The sequence below is a fragment of the Delphinapterus leucas genome, chromosome 12, assembly GCF_059928025.1.
Source record: "Delphinapterus leucas isolate spDelLeu-1000000601 "Yukka" chromosome 12, BTC_Dleu_Yukka2, whole genome shotgun sequence".
Lineage (NCBI taxonomy): Eukaryota > Metazoa > Chordata > Mammalia > Artiodactyla > Monodontidae > Delphinapterus > Delphinapterus leucas.
This window is the reverse complement of record NC_143140.1, coordinates 29471087-29492992: the sequence shown is the minus strand read 5'-3', so window position 1 is coordinate 29492992 and position 21906 is coordinate 29471087. Positions and strand designations below refer to the sequence as shown.

General features: G+C 47.9%; 1 protein-coding gene and 1 non-coding gene across 2 annotated transcripts in view; one reads left to right on the top strand and one right to left on the bottom strand.

Annotated features, from left to right (window-relative positions):
- Positions 1-15030: 15030 nt before the first annotated feature.
- RRAGD (Ras related GTP binding D) overlaps positions 15031-21906 on the top strand; it is a 40862-nt gene continuing 33986 nt past the window's right edge. The window contains exon 1 of the mRNA XM_022552624.2: positions 15031-15442. Within this exon, the coding sequence (XP_022408332.1) occupies positions 15307-15442 (136 nt within the window). The 5' untranslated portion in view covers positions 15031-15306. The remainder of the gene's footprint in view (positions 15443-21906) is intronic.
- TRNAD-GUC (transfer RNA aspartic acid (anticodon GUC)) lies at positions 20186-20257 on the bottom strand. Its single transcript has one exon. It is a non-coding gene; the product is annotated as a tRNA-Asp (tRNA).

Here is a 21906-nt window from a genome sequence, read left to right as displayed (position 1 = left end):
TGCATACCAGGAAAGGGTAAGTGCTTGATTTTCCTCCACTACTTCTGAACTTCCCCCAACCCCAAAGGCATAGCTAGGGTTTTACATGGTAGAGTGTGAAACCTCTCTTCCGAGTATCCTTTGGCTTTCTTCAGATTTGCCCCCATCCCTGTCGCTCCCCATCTAAAGCTGTTAGAACACATTTTCTTTCCGTGCTCATCAGCTCTGGATTTCTCTCCAGGCAGGTCACTGCTGAGTTCTAGGTGAACCCCCAAGGTCAAGGTAAGCACCCATTACCTTTCAACCTGATCATTTCCTTCTTATACTTTTCCAGATTAAAGACTTTTCCTAGCTATAGTCCCTTGAATAAACAACCAAAGCTAGAGTGCTGCATTCCTCCGGGAGGCTTTTATGACATCACCACAAGGTCGAGATGAGATGGAGTTTGAAGTTACATTCATGGGCAGTCAGAGCAATTGCACATTAATCCTGCTGAAAGGAACAGAAGCCAGCCTGTATGACATGTGAATGCTCCTGGGAACTGACTGGTCTGCAGTTGTTCCCGGACCTTAGTTAATGGCAATTCCTGGCAGAGGGGCCTCATGAGAGCCAAAGCAGTCAGTGGGTGAGCTGCTTGGAGATCACGCTTGCTTGTCTCCAAGTGGGCACACAGTGTTTGGACACCTAATGAAAGGAGAATCCTAAAGCTCCCTGTATATGAGGGAGGCTCCCAGCCTTCAGTTCCGTTCTGCCTCTCTGTCCAGCTCCATCACAGCCAGCCTCATACATCCACCCCACTACTTTCTCCTTCTGCCTCATGAGAAAAAAGTTCTACTCTACCAATGACAGCTTTCACTGTTCTATGAGAATATAATCTGCTCTTATTTCCAGCAACATTTCTTTAACGAGTTGACTGCACTAGCTGTCTTTTGCGACATTAGCGGCAGTTGGTCCTTCAGCCCACCATTCTGACTTCCATCCCTTGCTAAGTCTTCCACTCACGAAACCTTACATGTGCCCCTCCATGATCATACCCTCCTTGTCCTCCAGAGGAAACCACAGTCCGTAATTTTATGTTAATAATTCTCCTATCGAGGGCTTCCCTGGTGGCGCAGTGGTGAAGAATCCACCTGCCAGTGCAGGAGACACGGGTTCGAGCCCTGGTCTGATTAGATCCCACATGCTGTGGAGCAACTAAGCCTGTGCACCACAACTACTGAGCCTGCACTCTAGAGCCCATGAGCCACAACTACTGAAGTCCGCATGCCTAGAGGCCGTGCTCCGCAACAAGAGAAGCCACCACAATGAGAAGCCCGTGCACCATAAGGAAGAGTAGACCCTGCTCGCCACAACCAGAGAAAAAGCCCGCACGCAGCAATGAAGACCCAACGCAGCCAAAAATAAAATAAATAAATAAAATAATTAAAAAAATAATAATTCTCATCACAAACATATGTAGCCCTAAATACTATATTGTTCAGTTTTGCCTGGTTTTGAACTTTTCTGTAAGTGGAATCATTCTGCATGATTCCTATGCAACTTGCTTTTTTCACTTAGCATCCTGTTTCTGAGATTCGACTATTCAGTTCCTCTGTCTTTTTTTTTTTTTTTTTTTTTTTTTTTGCGGTACACGGGCCTCTCACTGTTGTGGCCTCTCCCGTTGCGGAGCACAGGCTCCGGACGCGCAGGCTCAGCGGCCATGGCTCACGGGCCCAGCCACTGCGCGGCACGTGGGATCCTCCCGGACCGTGGCACGAACCCGTGTCCCCTGCATCGGCAGGCGGACTCTCAACCACTGCGCCACCAGGGAAGCCCTGTTTTTTTTCCTATCTTATTATGCAATCAAAGACTTACAGTACACTGTGGAATAGGAGTGATGGTAGTGGGCCGCCTTCTCAGTTCCTGATCTTAAGCTACTGATTATCTGATCTGTCTCCCTCACTCACTTTCAGTTATAAAGATAAAGGGGCCATGTTTATCAGTTAAAATGTGTTTGGCTGCTGGAAAGAGTGTGCTTGACTAGAGTGGTTTAAACACGTAAAAAATTATGTAATAAAAATATCTGGGTCTAGGCTCTATTATTCTACTGTACCACCTCAGTACTGGCTTTTGTCTTTGGCTTGACATCTAGGCAGGAGAAAGGGGCAGGCCTTCTCACTGTGTTTATTTTAATTTGAGAACAAATTCTTCACAGCTGCCCCTTAAATCTATTTTTCCTTTCATGTCATTGATCACAACTGGGTCACAAAGGTGAGGGGCTGGTTATCATACCCAGTGTAAACCAATCATGATTCAACCCCACTGAGCCTGGGCTTCCTTCCTCGAGTATGTTGATACTCAAGAACAGTTAAGGATATCAAACTAAGGACAAAGTGGGGGGGGGGGATTATGACACCAGCAATCTCTGCCTGACTTTGTTTGACTTTGTATTCCCCGTGCCTGGCCACATGAGGCACATGGTAGATATATTTGGAAGTTTCTATTCAGCTTTTCCCCCTTTTGTTCAGAGCTGTCTCCCCACTCATGAGGATAGACCTTTGCAGCCACAAGCTGCACCCCCAGCCATAGTGGACTGGGCCATTAATTCAGCATACTTATTGGCACTGGACCACCGTCAAGCTGCCATATTGCACATAAAATACAACGTAAATGGTGCACCCTAGAATTGTGCTTCATAGAGGCTCTGACCACCGTGTTAGGCACTGAGAACAAAACAATGAGCGCAAGCAATGGTCCTAGAGTCTAGTGGTGAAAACAGTCCTCAATCAAATACTAAATAATAGCTGAGGTACATGTGCTAAAGGAGTAGCAGTATATGGTCTTATGTAAAATATGATTGGGGCATTAGGAATGGATTACTGGCCTAAACTCAAGTAATCAGATTTTCTTGCCTAGGAATCAAAAATAATAATAGCTAAAACTTATACTGTGCTCACCTTGAAAAATGATTTTACATAGTTTAATGGATTTAATTCTTTCTACAACCCTATTGAGGTATATAACATTATAAACAGTTGAGAGATGAGGAAATCAAGGCACAGAGAGGTTAAGTTTCTTTGTCTAGGTCACACAGCTAGTTAGGCTACCCAGGTAGCCTAGTTCCGGAAACTGAGCCCACTATCACTGGGCCTGGAAAGGTGGAGCAGCCATCTCCTGCCATCTGGTGGGGGAAGCACAGAAAGCCAGTTTTCATGCAGAGAGAGAAGAAGGAAGTGAGAAGCACAGAGAGAAGCAAAACCAAGTTCCCTTTCTAATGAAGCTGTGATTATCTCCTGATATATCCTGAGACACATTTCCTAGGATCCTCTGAATATGACATAACTTCTGAATTCACCGATAGGTATATGATCACATTTCATCCATCTATCCCTCCTTCCCTCCCTCCACTTATAAAGGTTATATGTTGTATCAGTTAGGATATGTTTTACTGCAAAGTTCAGAAAACCCCACCTTCAGTGGTTTATGTAGAACTTCCCAACTGGTTTGCCACCACTACTTGTGTGCCATAAATGGGTTACTGATATGGCCAAGTTATTGATCCCCCTCAGCCTTTGGGACAGCTGGGCAGGGCCTGAGGCGGCCAAAGTCTCTGGGCCAGTCACCTCTGGCTGCAAGCAGCCTGTCCGTTTAGGTCAGTGTGCCATATAAATATGTGTGCCATGACTGGTCAAGGTAGGGAAGCACTGACTTAAGGAATGGACTTTTAATTTTCTCATGAAATAAGAAGTTTGGGGGGTAGGCTTTTACAGGTTTGAGTACAATAATTCAGCAAGGTCATCCAGGGTCTTCCTTCTTTCTATTCTGCCATTTCCAGGACAGGCTTTTAGTCTTAAGGCCTGTTACCTCAAGGCTGCAAGATGGCTTTCCTAACTCCAAGTACCATGTTCTCACACAACTGTGTTCAGAGCAGGAAAGGGTGAGGGAGTGGGGTCAGGGGGCTCTTCTGATACCCTGACATCTTTTATTAGGAAGCAAACCCTTTCCTAGAAGTTCCCCAGCAGGATTCCCCCTATCTTCTTACTGACAAGACGTGAAGGAGTCTCAGAGTTTGAGTACTATCTGACTTTCCCCATTGCTAGTTTGGGAAACAGGAGAAGAGAAGGGGTTTGGGGATGGATGGTAAGTAGCTGACTGACAGCACCTGCCATGTTTTTAGGTAACATTAAGTGGTATGTACAAGTGACAGTTCCTAGATTTCATTCTTGTAGATTTTTCTTATGGTTTTAAGTATTCTTTATTGAGGTATAGCTGATTTATAATATTATATTAGTTTCAGGCATACAACATAGTGATTCAAAATTTTTATAGATCATACTCCATTTAAAGTTATTATAAAATATTGGCTATGTTCCCTGTGCCATACAGTATATCCTTGTAGCTTATTTATTTTATACATAGTAGTTTGTACCTCTTAATCCCCTACCTCTACTTGCCCCTCCCCCCTTTCCTTTCCCCACTGGTAACCACTAGCTTGTTCTCTATATCTGTGAGTCTTTTTCTGTTTTGTTATATTCATTTTTTTTATTTGTTTACTTGTTTCATTTGTTTTATTTGTTTGCTTGTTTTATGTTTTCAGATTCCACATATAAATGATATATAGTATTTGTCTCTGGGTTGATTCTGTTTGGGACGCTCTGTTATTCCTGGACTTGGATGTCTATCTCCCTTCCCAGGTTAGGGAAGTTTTTAGCTCTTTGTATTCAAATATGTTCTCCCTCCTTTCTCTCTCTCGCCTCCTTCTGGGACCCCTGTAATGCGAATGTTAGTACACTTGATATTGTCCCAGAAGTCTCTTAAATTGTCCTCATTTCTTTTTATTCTTTTTTCTTTTTTCTGTTCGGCTTCAATGATTTCCATTACTCTATCTTCCAGCTCACTGATCTGTTCCTCTGTATCATCTAAACTACTGTTGATTCCTTCTAATGTATTTTTCATTTCAGTTATTGTATATTTTGTCTCTGTTTGGTTCTTCTTTATATTTTCTAACTCTTTGTTAAGAAATTTCTAACTTCTCACTCCGTTCATCCATTCTCCTCCCAAGTTCTTTGATCATCTTTATCATCATTACCTTGAACTCTTTCTCAGGTAGATTGCCCATCTCCACTTCACTTAGTTCTTCTCCTGGGGTTTTAGCTTATTCCTTCATTTGGAACACATTCCTCTGTTACCTCATTTTGCCTAGTTTGCTCTTTTTATTTCTATGTATCTGCTAGGTTGATTTTGTTTCCTGACCTTGGAGAATTGGCCTTTTGAGGAGATGTCCCATGCGCCCTGGCAGTGCACTCCCCTCTGGCCACCAGAGCTATATGCTCTAGGGATGCCCCCATGTGGGCAACATGCGTCCTTCTGTTGTGGTGAGCTGGTTACTATGGGCAGCCTGGTAGGCGTGGCTGGGCCTCAGTCTGCTTGGTTGCCAGACCCTGCCTTGTGCAGAGGCTGCCGGCCACTGGTTGGTGGGGCTGGGCCATGAGGTGGCTGGTGGCGCAACCCTAGTGGGTCTTGGGTCTAGTGCTGGCTCATTGGTGGGTTCTGGGGTGGGTGCTTGTGGAGCTGAAATTTCTGAATTTAGTGTTGGCCTTCTGGTGGGTAGGGCCCGTTCCTGACACAGCTGGCTGCAGGTGCTGGGGTTTCCCAAAGTTGGTACTGGCCCACCAGTAAGTGGGCCTGGATCCTGGAGTGGCTGGCTAAGGAGTCCAAGGTATCTCAGAGCCGGTATTGGCCTGATGGTGGGTGAGCCCAGGGCCCTGGGGGCCCCAGGGCTAGTGCAAGCTCACTGTTGTGCGGAACCAGTTCCCAGGTATTCTGGCTGCAGAGCCCTGGGGGTCCCAAAGCTGGTGTCAGCCCACTGGTGGGTGGTGCTAGATCCCAGGGCCACTGGCTGAGGGCCCCAAGGTGAGCGAGAGTTGGAGTTGGGCTGGTGGTGTGCAAGGCTTGAGCCTTGGTATCCTGGAGCTGGTGCTGGCCTGCTGGTGTGTTGGTTGAGTCCTGACAAGGCAGGCTGTGGGACTGTGGGACTGGGGCTGATGTCCACACATTGGTGGATGGGTTTGGGGTCCAGGAGATCCCAGGGCTGGTTCTCACCTACTGGTGGGTGAAGCTGGGTCCTGGGACTAGTGCCAGCCCACTGGTGGGCAGAGCCAGGTCCTGGGGTCTCTACCTGCAGGGTTCAGGGGTCCCAGAGCTGGTGTCGGACTGCTGGTAGGCTGAGCTGGGGCCTAACAGGTCCTAGGGCTGGTGCTCTCCTGCTGGTGGGTTGGCTGGGTCCTGCCATGGCAAGTTACAGGGCTCTGGTGGTCCTGGGGCTTGTGTCTGTCCACCAGTGGGGGAAGCTGGGTCTCGGAATCTCTGGCTGCAGGGCCCTGAGAGTCCCAGGCCTAGTGCCTGTGCCCTGGTGGGTAGGGCCAAGTCCTGGGTCCTCTGTTGGACACGGCCATGTCCAAGGGCAGCTGTGGGCTCAGGGGCTCTTAAGGAAGCCTGCCTGCTGGTAGGTGGGGCTGTATCCCTACCCAGGTAGTTGCTGGGCCTAAGGCATCCCAATTCTGATGCCTACGGTCTAGTGGATGGGGGTAGGGCTGGGTCCCAAGGCTAATAAACTAGAGGGAGGATTCCAAAATTTTTTGCTAGCACCAGCATCCATGTGGTAGAATGAGCTCCTAAAAATGGCTGCCGCCAGTGTGTGTTTCCAGGGTGAGCTCCAATTGCCTCCTGCCTCTCTGGGAGACTCTCCAAGATCAGCAGGTGGGTCTGACCCAAGCCCCTTTCAGATTACTGCTTCTGCCCTGGGTCCCAGAGCAGGTGAGATTTTATGTGCGCCCTTTGAGAGTGGAGTCTCTATTTCCCACAGCCCTCTGGGTCTCCCGAAAGTAAGCACCACTGGGGACTTCCCTGGCAGTTCAGTGGTTAAGACTCTGCACTTCCAATGCAGGGGGCACGGGTTCAATCCCTGGTCGGGGAACTAAGATCCCACATAGCATGTGGTGCAGCCAAAAAAAAAATTTTTTTAAAGTAAGCACCCCTAGCCTTCAAAGCCAAACTTTCTGGGGGCTCAACTTCCCTGTGCAGGACTCTCGGGCTGGGGAGCCTGATGTGGGGTTCATACCCCTCACTTCTTGAGGAGAACCTCTGCAATTGTAATGATTCTTCCGTTTGTGGGTTGCCCACCCAGGGATATGGGTCCCGACTGTGCCGCAACTCCTCTCCTCCTACCTGTCTTGTTGTGGTTCCTTCTTTATATCTTTAGTTATAGAAGGTCTTTTCTGGTAGGTTCTGGTCTTTCTCAGCAACAGTATCTCTGTGAATAGTTGTAATTTTGGTGTGCCCGTGAGAGCAGGTGAGCTCAGGGCCTTCCTACTCTACCATCTTGGGAACTCTCTCATTCTTGTGGATTTTTTTTTTTTTTTTTTGCGGTACGCGGGCCTCTTACTGCTGTGGCCTCTCCTGTTGCGGAGCACAGGCTCCGGACGAGCAGGCTAAGCGGCCATGGCTCACGGGCCTAGCTGCTTCGCGGCATGTGGGATCTTCCCGGACCGGAGCACGAACCCGTGTCCCCTGCATCGGCAGGCGGACTCTCAACCACTGCGCCACCAGGGAAGCCCTTGTGGATTTTTAATAAGGTCATTTGTCTTGGAGAATCTGCTTTTTTGTATCACTGAAGTTAGTGTAACCCTCCCAGCCAAGGCAGGGGTTGCCAAGTCCAAACTGATCTACAGATGTGGAGTTGTTAGTACCTCTGTTTGGCCGACTCTACAGTCAAGACATTTCTGCTCTCATGTTACGGCACCATTTATGTCAGAAGCTTGTCTTTAAAAATCCATGTGAATAAAAAGTTAACTTTTTATGGAAGTCCATATGTAGCAATTCCATCTCACTAGTTTGGAACTTTTACAAGTGTCATCTTCAGTTCATTCATGACTTGTAGTTGGAAAAATTCATTATTTATACCAAAGACAACATGATAGACATCTAAGAAACAGCCAAAATCACAGGATTAAGGTAGCTTGCCTTGTGGCCATATACAGTAACTAGAATGTTAGAAATCAAGGACCTTGATTCACCTCCCATCCCCCAATCCTGTTCCTATCTGGGTCTTAACTTACTTTAATAAATGGCATTACCATACGTCTAGTTGCTCAAATCAACTGTCTGGTACGAGTCCTTTCCCTGACCATCCATGTTAATTAAGCTATCAATAAATCTGATCTAGTCTACCTCCAAAATTTATATCACATCTATCCACTTCTCTCAGTTTCCACTGCCTCCATTCATTTCACTTATGGACTACTAAAGTGATCTCCTGTTCTTCCAACCTGAAATCTACAATCCATTTTCCCCACATCAGCCAGAATATGTTCATCAGCTACCAGCTGCTATGTAACAAACCACCCCATATCTTAATGGTTTAAAAAAAACAGCTATTTTATTTGTTCATGATTCTGTGGGTTGGCTGGCAGGGCTCAGCTGTAACAGCAAGTCTGTGTTTCATGCAGAGTGGGCTGGACTTGCTCATGTGGTTGCAATTTGGGCTGGAGGATCCAAGTTGTTGTCACTCTCATGCCTGGCCCCTCAGATGGATGGCTGGAATTCTGGGGCCTCTATGTTCCTGTGCTCTGGAACATATCAGGGCCTCTGTATCCATGGGGCCTCTCCAGTAAGCTAGCCCAGACTTCTTTTCATGGTGGCTAAAGGCACCAAGAAAGTGAAAAAGGAAGTAGCAAGGTCTTTTATGACCCTATCTCAGACTTTGCACAGTGTCACTGTCACTTCTGCTGCATTTTGTTAGTTAATGCAAGTCACAGAGCCTGCCCACATTTAAGAGGAGGAAAAATAAGAGGAGGGAGTGGCAAAGTCACATTTGCAGAGGGGCACGTGGGATGGCATGATTGTTGAGGCCATCTTTGGAAACAATGTAGCAGCGTAAGCTTTTAGAAATGTAAACCACACATTTCACCTCCCTTTTTAAAACTCTTCAGTGCCTCAGTGGCACTTGGAATAAAATCCAAACTTTTTATACTGGTGGAGAAGACTACCTGTTTCTCATGACTACCACCATCCCCCTCTCCCATCACACTGATATATTGTTCCTCCAACACCAAGTCCTTTCACTTCTCCTTGATTTTTCCAACTGTGGAGATACCTTCCAGGGGAACACGCTCCACCCTGACTCACTTTGCTGTCTGTCTCTGTCTCACGGTCAACTCAAATGTCACCTTCTTTGAAAGGTCTTCTCTGGTGACCCCATCTAAATCAGGCTCCTTCTCTCATCCCCGGTTTCTCTCTCGTCTCTATTTCCTTCAAAGTAGAGCCCTAAAAATCTAATTGTCTTCACGTTCATTAAAAAAAAAATTTGTAGACTATTAAAGAGATAAAGTTATCAAATATATCTATATATCTATATCTATAAAGGCTATATATATATATTATATATATATATATATAAAGGCTACAAATATGTTTGCACATTTAAAGCAGAATATTTCCCTCTGTGGAGGGAAACCAGGAGACTGTAGGGCCGGTGAGGGGGGCAGGTTGGGGGAAGACACTAACATTTCACTGGATATTCTTTTATGCTGTTTGACTATTTACCACATGCATGTTCTTAAAATATCAAAACATTATTTTAATAAAATATATTTAATGATGGTTTGTCTCAGTGGAAATGATTTAATGATTTCATCAGGGCATCAACTGTCTTAGGAGAACCGGAGACTCTGAGCTGCCCTCTTGAAAAATTTGGCTTTCCTGGATTAGCAGGAGTGCGGCAAGATTCTGTAGAAGGCTCTTTCTTTTGTTTGCTTCATCAAGAGAGAATTAATGGCTTTAAATACATATTTAAAAAGAAAGCCTTAAAGGCTTTCAACATGTGAATCCCAGGAACCAGGTGCAATGCCATCAGATGCCTCAAAATACCCCAAGATGCAGGGCTGCAGTCTGTATTTAATTGCCTGTCCTACTCAGGACTGCAATTATTCTGCCTGTACAGGTCTCTTTTTTTTTTTTTTTTTTTTTTTTTTGCGGTACGCGGGCCTCTCACTGTTGTGGCCTCTCCCGTTGTGGAGCACAGGCTCCGGACGCGCAGGCTCAGCGGCCATGGCTCACGGGCCCAGCCGCTCCGCGGCATGTGGGATCTTCCCGGACCGGGGCACGAACCCGTGTCCCTTGCATTGGCAGGTGGACTCTCAGCCACTGCGCCACCAGGGAAGCCCTACAGGTCTCTTCTAAATAGCTCTCATGTTTCTTGTCACAAAGCATCTAATTGGTAACAACAAAAGATTCACTAAAATAAGGGCACAAACTTTTGGCCTTTAAAATTCAAATTTTAAACAAAAATACACTTAGATGTTATAGTTTAGCTAAGCATGTAGTACAATAGAGCCATGTTAGTCAGAAAGGGAACTAAATCACATGCTTTTTTTAATGATCAGGTTTACTTTTTAAAAAATTTTTTTGGCTGCGTTGGGTCTTTGTTGCTGCGTGGGCTTTCTCTAGTTGTGTCGAGCGGGGGCTACTCTCCGTTGTGGAGTGCGGGCTCCTCATTGTGGGGGCTTCTCTTGTTGCAGAGCGCGGTCTCTAGGCATGCTGGCTTCAGTAGTTACAGCACGTGGGCTCAGTATTTGCGGTGTGTGGGCTCAGTAGCTGTGGTGCATGGGCTTAGTTGCTCCGTGGCATGTGGGATCTTCCTGGACCAGGGCTCGAACCCGTGTCCCCTGCATTGGCAGGTGGATTCTTAACCACTGTGCCATCAGGGAAGTCCCTCACTTGCTATTTGTGTTCCTAATAAAAGGAGTGATGGTGATCAACAATTTTATTATGACAAGTAGTTTTCTAACTTCTGTTCATTAGGAAGCTTTTCAATCTTTCTTCTTTTCCCTCCTTTCAGTGAATCCTGTAAATTAGTGGCCTGAGACAACAGACCCATTTTTTAGTGTCTATGTATGTTTTGGTTCTTTACCTAGGAGATTGGGAGCCAGCTTTTCCCTTCCCCTTCTCCCTTTTCGGTTTCAGGCCATAATGTAATTGACTTTAGCTTTAATGCCATTAAATAGGAATAGGTCTAGTGTCCAGCCGAGTTCCAAAGTAGTTTCACCATCTGGTACCTTCCATGTGGTACCTTGGGTGAATATTTCTTATCTGTAAATTAAGGACAATAATATTACTTAATGGGAATATTTTGAAGGTCATATTATTTGGGAAGAGCTCCTTCCTTATTCATGTCTTTTTTACCCAATATTAGTTGGAAAATTTTGGCCAAAGACAAATCTCATATTTCATGATGCTACAAAATATCTCTGAACGTTAAGAGTCTTTTTAGAAAGGAAGGGTTAGCAAAAATAGAATAAGCATTCCATAGTCATTATACTGTAATTCCTTCCAGTCTTCAGGCAGTCCTGAGGGGAGGAAGGCCTGAGAGTCATCATCTCTTGCACGTCAACTCATTCTGGTTGCACTCTTGTACAGCATAGTTCATATTTACGTCACTGTGGCATTTCCCAGGGTTTAGAGTAAGTAGAAAATTTGGCTTCCGTTATTTTTTTGTTTTTTTTTTTTTGCGGTACGCGGGCCTCTCACTGCTGTGGCCTCTCCCGCTGCAGAGCACAGGCTCCAGATGCGCAGGCCCAGCAGCCATGGCTCACGGGCCCAGCCGCTCCGCGGCACGCGGGATTCTCCCGGACCGGGGCACAAACCCGCGTCCCCTGGATCGGCAGGCGGACTCCCAACCACTGCGCCACCAGGGAAGCCCCTGGCTTCTGTTTTTTCCTGAAGTTTCTCTCAAAAATATGCCTGGCCATGTACTGTATAACTTCCTCCCTTTTTTCTTTCATTCATTTCATAAACTTCAGCACCTATCATGTATGTGGCAACCTGCCATGGTTACATACAACAGCAAAAACCAAGAGTAGCCCAGAGACAAATCCTCACATTCTTGAGAACGCCCGCCTAGGGAGAAGTCACAGAGCCTGAGCTCCAGGCCAGAGTGATCAAGGCGGTAGCTAATTCACCGAGTAGATCCTACACCGAGTGTCTCAAAGGCTTTCAGTGTTTAGTGTCTTTCTATTTTTATTTAATTTCTGAAAGGATCCACACACACGACTTTCAATTTTTTTTTTTTTTTTTTTTTTGCGGTACGCAGGCCTCTCACTGTTGTGGTCCCTCCCGTTGTGGAGCACAGGCTCCAGATGCGCAGGCTCAGCGGCCATGGCTCGCGGGCCCAGCCGCTCCGCGGCATGTGGGATCTTCCCGGACCAGGGCACGAACCCATGTCACCTGCATCGGCAGGTGGACTCTCAACCACTGCGCCACCAGGGAAGCCCACGACTTTTAAAATTTAAAAATTTCTAAGATATTTTTCAACATATTCTTTATTTGAAAGCTGACAGTATTGAAATGATAACAGAAAAAAAGAGAAGCAATAAAGATTTTTCCTGTTCTGTTCAATCAAACTTTATCAATACTGTACATTTCTGAAATGACAGTGAATTTGAATCTCTTAAGCCTGTACATGACTCTTATCTACCTTGGGGTGGAGCATAATTGAGGATTTGGCTTTCATTGATTTTGTGTGTGTGTGGATTTGTTCCTTTTTTTCTCAAGAATGGTCAAATTCTCAAATATCCTAGGGTATGCTCCAATCTCCTGCTGGTGTTCCCCCCCTCAGGATCTCTCTTTTGCGGGGGGAAGGCAGAGAACCATCAGGTATCTCCGTTTTTTCTTGATCTCAGGCACAGAGGGGCCTTTGGCTTAGCGACGGTACTGCCTGAACCCCTGGATCCCCAAGGCATACACAGTCAGCAGACAGCCCAAAGGATGTCCTGATGGTCTGGGCTGACCTTGGGACTGGCTTCTAGGGCCCCATATATAGCCCTCTGCACTTTGAATCAGGCCAGCTCAACACTTCCCCAGGCTGGTGGTTTGTTCTGGGATAACTGAAAGTCTGAAAACCACTCTAAAAGAGCCTACCTCCCAGGTACTTCTTTCCTTAAACAGAATGGATGAAGATGGACTAGGAAAATTACTCCTAGAAAAATTTCCTCTGATAAGAGCGAGTAGAGCCTGCTTGTGTTGGATATACTGTTTGCCCCTACCCCTGCCCCTGGAACCCACTGCCCTCCCTACCCAATATCTGAGTCCTGGACTAGGTTGCAGTCTCCCTAGCCCTTTGGCGTCCAGTTGGATTTGGCCAAGGGGAACCTCTTTCAGGAGAAAGAAGGGACTTCCCTGGCGGTCTAGTGGTTAGGACTCTGTGCTTCCACTGCAGGGGGCCTGGGTTCAATCCCTGGTGGGGGAACTAAGATCCTGGAAGCCAGGAAGCACGGCCAAAAAGAGAAGAATGGAGGGTGGGAGGCAAGAGAGGTCAGTGTGTTCCTTCCCACTGCTGTCTCCTGGACAGGAGGTGGCCCTGGCAGTGGCTGTCACCAGCTATAGCTCCTGTTTTGAGCCCCCTGTCCAGGACTCTATTTCCCTTCCTTTACACCAACTAGTTTAGGGGAGATAACCTCTTCCCACTGTTGTTAATCCCTGTGTCGATCCCCAAACTCTGCCCACATCCTAGTAAATTGTCCCTTTTACTTTATAAAGCCTTTTGAATTAAAATCTTTGCATGTGCCATCTATTTTTCTCCTGGGAAGGACCTTGACTGATACAGCCATACATGTTGTACTGCCTCCACCTGGAAAATCCCAAAACCTTTCCGAGATTAGAAGCAGCCACCTCCTAGGATGTGTCCGCATCCACCTTCAACACCTACAGCTACTACAAAATCCAGGACCGGAGTCATGATTTGCTAGACTGGGATTTCTTCCAGGGCATGAACACTGTTCTGAGCCTACGTGGAGGCCCGCACCCTCACCCCTTAGCCCAGCTCCCTGGCATAGGGTAGGTTCTCCATCCAAATTCCCTACCTAGGCAGCACCCTGGGGCCCCAAGAGCCTCCAGCCTGAGCTGCTTTCCTCCCCTTCTCCTCCCCCATACCACCTGCGGAGCTGCTGGCACCTGTAGAATCTGGATTATCCTGCTGGCCAGCTGGTTTATTTCTCATTGTGCTTGACAGAAGGAAGTTCATCCACGTGATTTTTTGCAGTATCCAGAAAGGGCGGGTACGTTATGTCCTGTGGTGAAAAGCTTGTGGAGGAATGCCGGTTTTAATCTCACCCTCACACTGCCGCTAGCCCTGTCTCCCCGTCCACCGCCCCTCTCTCCCCCCCAAGAGCCTTGAAACGTTTTATTTTGACATGTGGGATTTGGGATTACAGTCTGTTCAACAGTGAGACAGGAGGAGGTGGCTATGAATAGCCCCTTGGTGTGTTACACACCTGAGACCTTTGCCCAAACGCCGCAGAGGAATTATTATTCAGGCTAGGCAGCCACGAGGCATGTTATTTTTTCAGGAACATTTACAGCTGGGTAGGCCTGATTAGCGAATGCGTCTGTTTTCTTGGTGGGAAGCACTTTGAACCACAAACGCGCACTAAAAGGCAATTGCTATGGAGACTGCGCCGCCTTTGCGGCGCATTTCTCTAGAGTTTTCTTCTCGGGGCGCTTCAGCATCCACGGGGTGTTCTAGGCACGCCGCTCGGAGAGGGGGCCTGGGCGCAGCAGTGTCCGGGGCGGGGGCAGCCCACTTGGGACTGGAACCCTCGGCCGGGACCGAAAGCTGGAGAAGGCCGCCCTAGGTAGTGTGTGTGTGTCGTGGGAGGGCGGGGAGAGGTTCTCCGGGTGCGCGGTACCCCAGCTCGCCCGCCTGTGCGGGCACCACGTGCAGGAGGGGTGCTTGGGGGCCCAGGGCGAGCAGCCGCGGTGGGTGACTGCGCCGCGTCCCGGGTCCCCGGGTACCGGGCGAGTGTCTGTGTGCGCTTCTGGGTGGGTGGAGGGGCCCGCGCCGGCCTGCTCCCGGTTGAGTGTGTGTGCGCGGCCGCGGCCCAGCGCCCCAGCGAGCGGTGCTCCCGGGAAAGCGCGCGCGCGCCCGTGCGGTGTGTGTGTGTGTGTGTGTGTGTGTGTGTGTGTGAGAGAGAGAGAGAGTGTATGACAGTGTGTGTCAGGTGACTTGGGTCACGCAGTCTCTCTCTCCCTCCTCTGGGGAGGAACTGCCGCGCTCTGGCTGACTCCTCCGCCGGCGGGCGGGCGGGCGGGGCAGAGGGGGCTCCGCGCGCGCTGCGAACGGCGGGACCCAGACCTGGACGCCGACCGCTGAGAGGGACGCGCGGCCCCCGCCTCAGCCCGCGAACCTCGGGACAAAACCCCAATTCAGAAATAGGTTGCGAGCGGCAGGCCGGGAGGTTTGGCGCCCCCCACCAGAGACCCCCGTCGCCCCGGGGACGGCCGGCCGTGGGCGCGATGAGCCAGGTGCTGGGGAAGCCTCAGCCGGAGGAGGAGGACGACGACGAGGAGGATGAGCTGGTGGGGCTAGCGGGCTACGGGGACGGGCCCGACTCCTCGGACGCCGAGCCGGACAGCGGGACGGAGGAGGGAGGTGAGCACCGGCTCCCCCGCTCGGCCCCGCGCCCCGAGCGTCCTCGGCCCGCACCCCCGCCGGGCCCGGCGCGCGGGCAGCTGACTTGGAGGGGATCCAGGCAAGCGGAGTTGGGGGGTGGGAGTGGGGAGGGGCGCCAGAGGAGCCGCGGCGAGATGCAAAATGGGGGAGCCCGGGTGCAGGCAGCGCTGAGCTGGGGCCGGGATCGGTGGAGAGGGCGGAGAGGAAGCGTCTGGGCAGGAGGAACGCGCGCTCTCTGCCAGTTCCAGGGCCAGTACCTCCCCCACGCCTCACCCCGAGCTCTCCGCAGGGTCCGGGGGTTTGGGAGGGGAGGGGACCGCCCGGCGCGCCCTGGGATCTCTCCCTGCATGCTGCTGTCGGATCCGGGGTCAGATGTCGTGGCTAAAAAAGGCAGCCGGCGGCAGCGTGACTGGCAGGGTCGTCGGCAGCTGCGGGTGTCAGTCTTAACCCCGTGTCGCCGCGGGAGGGGTCCCGGGGCCGCCCAGGTCGGCGGAGGGATGCACCCAGGTGATAAAGGAGTCGCCGTGTGGCCGCGGGTATCCAGAGATCCAGGCAAATAAGGTTGTTAGGACACCTTATCTCTGCTCAGCGTCACCACCTGGGCATGGCAGCGCCTGCCCTGGAGTGAGCGCGGGGCGGGGGAATACGGAGCCACTCAGAAGCGAACTCTGTTTCCTGTTCAAGAAGCAGGATTTAGCAATTGTTCAGCCAGCGGGGGCTTCCTGCGTTTAATTCTTAAGGACTAAAGGAGTTGAGAGCTTTTTAGGATTCCAGAAAGGTTCATCTTTTTTGTTTCCCTCCAAATCGAGGAAAAAGTCCTTTATTGTAAGGTCTTTTGGAAAGGTCAAGTAGAATGAGGCTGGTAAACATAACATCTAGGTGGAACTGTCAGCATCCTAAAGAAGGAACTAACTTTTAAAATGTTCACTTGGCAGAAATTGCATGAGGGATAAAAAGTACTTTCGTGACTGTTGATTTTGAAGAACTTTTATTGAAAATTCACTGGACTTGTTTTAAATTCTCCATACAAACAAAGCCTTTCTCGGGGGGGGGGTGAGTTTTCATTATTTTACGTATGGTGAATGCTACTTTCAATTAATCAGAAGGGGAAGATTGTTAACTAAACCTTGAGCCTGATAGATGAGAAAGGAGCTTTCCAAGTCGCCCTTTTTCATAGTGTCTGGTCCCCAGGGAGCATTTGTACTAATTCCCTATTTGCTTAAACTCGTGTGTGCATCTGTGCGCCTCTCTCTTCTGCACTCCCCATAACTGGTCCCACAGTCGAGCAGGTGGCCACATTTTTGTAGATGAAGGCTTTCAACCCTTTTGTTGGAGTCTCTAGGGCTACCTTTGGTGGTTAAATTGTTCAGTCGCTTCATTATTATTCAAATTGCGTTTGTTAGCCCCTCCTAGATTCTTCGGAGGCTCCGGAGAGATTCAGAATGGGGGTGTATTTGCAAGGTATTTGAAACGGAAGACACACAACAGGGTGCAATTGTGATCCTCTTTGAAAAAAAGGAAAAGAAATAAGAGACCATACATGGGAAGAAAAACCCTGTAATTTGATATTGTCCTGGGGGCCAGAGACTGGGTTCCAGGAAAAGCACGGGACCTGTTTGTTTATTCTGCAGTTCTTTAAGGGGGCACTTTAAAATTTTGATTTGGGGCCTTGAAGTGAAATTAACGCTTTGGCTGAGGGGCGGGGATTTCCTGAACAAAGGGCTTCCCCAGACCTGGGTGTAGGATGCTCCCCAGTGCTCCTAACCCTGGGCAAACCCGCCTGTAACTGATGCTTATGATTACTTTAGTAATAAAATCCTCCCTCGTGAGTTCTTGGTATCAAACTGAAATCTTGCTATAAAAGCCCTGCGTATATTTGTGTGGTAAGAAGAGCAAACATTACTGAAGCCTGGCCTTTCTCCACCTGGGCCTGCTGTGGATACGGTCTATTCTCTGAAGATTTCCTCCATTATCTTGGGCTGCTGTTCTTTCCATGTGTTGCTGGCTTTGAGTTTGGGGTTTAGGCCTGAATGTAGAATCTCTATCAGAACATTCGCTTTCTAGAGTAGCAGATAGGCCCCTCAGTCAGCAGTTCTAGCAAGGACTGTCCCTGACACCTGTCATGCCAGCTGATATGGTCCTGGGGAGTCAGGATGGGGGTGGAGGCTGGGAGTTGTGACTTCTGTTCCTGTGGCCTTCTGTTCCTGAGACAGCAAGGTGCCACCAAATGGTCATCCCGATTTCTAATGGGCCCTGGGCATGTGTTGCCTTATAACCCTGTGTTATTTGGGGTAAATTTTACATTTACCTACTCTCAAACTCAAGACGTGGAAAGTAGCGGGTGGGGAGGACTTATTTTCTCTGAGAAGAGATGTATATGGTGCACTTTGAACCATGAGCAAAGCATTTCTCTAATGAATTCCAAACCATCCTAATGGACTTGGTTTAGTGCCTGAGCTTCTCGGAGACCTGGGGCTTTTTCCATGAGGTTCAGAAATCTACCCTGGTGGGTGGGATGTAGGCCTGACCAGCATTGCTGTGCAAAAGAATGCGATTGAAGGTGGGTAGTGTGATTTTTACTTCCCATAGTCTTACAAGGAACCTCTGATCTTATTTTTAAACCGAGTGCCTTGTACCTTTTACCACACTGTGTTAAGGTTGAAAATGTGGTGCAGCTAAGGTGAGCCTTAAACTGCACTTCTTTGGCTTACGTTCCAAATTTTATTCATGAATAGCAGGCGTGTTCTTGAGCACTTTAGTTCTGTTAAGGACAGATTTGGGCACTTCTCAACCCCCCCTTTCAGGGTCGTTAATCAGAGATAAGATGAATCTCATCTTCAACCCCCATGGTCCAGATAAAACTCCAGAGAGAGGAGACAATAATTAAACCATTAAAAACAATTGCACCGAAAATATTGATTATTTTTAGACACATGGACTTTAAAGTCTTTATTAAATTACAGTTCTTTAAAAACTGTAATAACAAGGAAACCAATGAAAAGATCATATTTAGTCAGAAAGTGAAATTATTTTTTCCTGAAGTCCCTCCCAATTTTTTAAAAGTTTTTTAATTAATTAATTAATTAATTAATTTTGGGCTGCATTGGGTCTTTGTTGCTGCACGCGGACTTTCTCTAGTTGCCACGAGCGGGGACTACTCTTCCTTGTGGTGCACGGGCTTCTCATTGTGGTGGCTTCTCCTGTTGCGGAGCACAAGCTCTAGGCGCGCGGGCTTCAGTAGTTGTGGCACGTGGGCTCTAGAGAGCAGACTCTGTAGTTGTGGTGCACGGGCTTAGTTGCTCCGCGGCATGTGGGATCTTCCCGGACCAGGGCTCAAACCCATGTCCCCTGCATTGGCAGGCAGATGCTTAAGCACTGCGCCACCAGGGAAGCCCCCCCACCCCACTCCCTGCCAATTTTTAAGGGAAATTTGGCTAAGACAGCTGCTCTGCCACAGTCTAGCTAAGTGCGGTCTTGTTTGCGTAGCAGCCTGTGCACTCTCTCAGGGTCTGAGGAAGTGACAGTTAGGTGGTCCCTGGAGGCACAGAAAATCCAGGGTCAGCAGGTGATCCTTCCCTGGTGGCTGTAAAGGCAGTGAATCTGGCGATTCACTTCTAATCATTAGTGTCAGCTTTTTTTTCTTAAAATAATTTTTAAAATTATTAGTGAAGTTACCTTCTCATTGTTTCTTGAGGGTAAGTAGAGAGAATTCTTCTTCTGATATCGAATCTGTGGCTCAGAGATGCCAGGGGATTTTCCTGCAGCCACAACATGGGCTAGAACTGAGCAAGGTTTAGGAGAGGGTCAAGTACATGGAAATGTAAGCTCCTTCCCTTGTAACTGTGCCTTGTCCAAAAAGAGTTGGGTTGACTGCAACCCTGGCTATAGCCAATCTCTTGGGTTTCCTTCTGGTCCTGAAAATACAGAGATATATGTGTTGGAATAGATGGAAACACAGAATAGTTAAAAATGATGTGACCAAGGTCACGCCTGAGGCCCAAAGCTTATTCAGATACATATGGTTAGAGAGCATATTTTTATATCAGATGTTTGTAAACATGTTTCAGTGATTCCTGCTATCATAGAATCTTGATTCTCTACTTCTATAAGAAATATCTCCCATTTTAATATTAGAACAGACCTGGGGTAGTCTAATGGAACAAAGAGGCAGAATCAGCAGGTTCTGGAGTTCTGGATAAGGTGCTATGCCTGAGAGTTCACCTGCTTTGTTCAGTCCCCCCAGCTCGCATCACTGTTGGTGGTATGATTTTACTTCCTATCACAATCACTTCTGTCCTGCTCATTTTTCTTACTTCTCTACTTCCTTTATTCTTGTATTCCTTACCTTTTTTTAAAGGCAACTTTTCAATTCTCTTTTAAAGAGGGCTTTAAAGCTGTCCTGCGACAGTGGCTTTCCCTGGTTCTGCTGTAACGTGCAAGACAGATGGGTTTTTCACTCCTGGCCTAACACGCCCGGAGAGCTGGTGAACTTTCTCCTCTTGAGGATCTCTGGGGAAGACTCCAGCTCTGTTTCTCAGTGTGTAAAATCGAGGGCGACATAGAACCAACCTTGATCACACTCAGAGTGATCGTTTGGAGGAAAAAAAAAAAGCTCACAAGAACACTTTTCCCTTCTTGCAGAAACAAATCAGAACACATTAGAAACGTGGTTTTTTTTTTTTTTTTTTTTTTGGCTGTGCCACACGTCTTATGGGATCTTAGTTCCCAGACCAGGGATTGAACCTGGGCCACAGCAGTGACAGTGCTGGGTCCTAACCACTGGACTGCCGGGGAATTCCCAGAAATGTTATTGGATGCTTATGTAAAGGAAATATTCACATATAGAATCATGGTTTTTAGTTACCTGCCAGTGTGATGTGAGAGGAGTTCGTAGAAAAAGATTAGGTCTTCACATATAAATAAAAATCATCTTCAAAAACCTTTGTGCTGGGCTTCCCTGGTGGCTAATTGGTTGAGAGTCCGCCTGCCTATGCAGGCGACGTGGGTTCGTGCCCCGGTCCGGGAAGATCCCACATGCCGTGGAGCGGCTGGGCCCGTGAGCCATGGCCGCTGAGCCTGCGCGTCCGGAGCCTGTGCTCCGCAACGGGAGAGGCCACAACAGTGAGAGGCCCGCGTACCACACACACACACACAAAAAAACCCTTTGTGCCTTTGAAAATACACGTTTTGATTGCATTAAATTTTCCTTTCTAAGTAGTTCGTTAATCAAACGGACAGTGAATCTTCATGATTTTTGCATATTCTCTTATTAACAGTATTAGTATTCATATATTTAATTGCCACTTGGGTTGGAATTTCTTACTGGACTCCTGGCTCTTGAATGTGTAAGTAGTTCCATTGATCAGAAATGTAAAGGGCTACAGATAATGATGCAAATAGAACCAAACCAGGGGCCTCTTCCTGAAACCGTAAGTATGTAGAACCTTAAGCCTTTGTGGACCCCACAGAATACTAATAGCAAAGACATTCTAACTTTCCCTTAAGGCTGAGTGAGCCTCTCACTGTGGTCACATTCCAAAAAAGACCTTCTCGTTACCTAGGCTTGGGCTGGGGAAAAAAAGAAAAAAAGAAGCAGGGTGTGTGTGTGTGTGTGTGTGTGTGTGTGTGTGTGTGTGTGTGTACACGCTGACAGCCTGATAGATGAGGAAATAAAGGCTCATGGGCTCTGGGACATGTGTGGGCATTTACACAGCTGGTAAGTGGCCAAGCTGGGATTTGAACCCCAGCCTGGCACTAACACAGTACTTTTTCAACCATTCCATTTGCTACCACATTATCCTAATTCTTTTGTTAAATCTTTGTTTTATTTTCCAGTTTGGGATCTGTTCAAAGGCGTCTCATCTCTTTGAGAACTTTCCTAAATTATAATAGCTCTCAATTGTCTGATACATCAGAATTGATGAAATGCATTTCATACAATACCTTGTTCTCCCCAGGAAGCCAGGGCCAAGCCTGTCAGAACTGCAATTCCCCTTTTCCTGATTTCTGTTTCCTTCTTTGTTGTGAACATTCCCAGCCCACAGATCAGTCAGGTGTGGCCCCCAGGCAGCCCTGTCCCCAAGTCACGGATCCATCTCTCTCCCTTCCTTCTGTCGTTTTTGACAGGGCTCTGCCATTTCTGGGTTAAGTCATTAGCCTGCAGGTGTTAAAGGCTGACAATAGTGGCTCAGTTAAGTAACCCCTCCCCATGATCCTGCTCCTTGGGTGACTGAGTTTCCCTGGGCTTCCTGGCAGTCTAGTTACAAAACTGAGCTATCTGGGAAATTTGGGTACGAACAGGATCCAGTGGAAGATATAGGTAAGGTGTGTTCAGTGCCCTGACCACAGTGGATAAGCTTCACCTGGGCATAAAGCTTATCCTCTTGATACCTAAATGCTGGGCTGGGCCAAAGTCAGGTGTGGAGTTTCTTTTTTAAATCTTC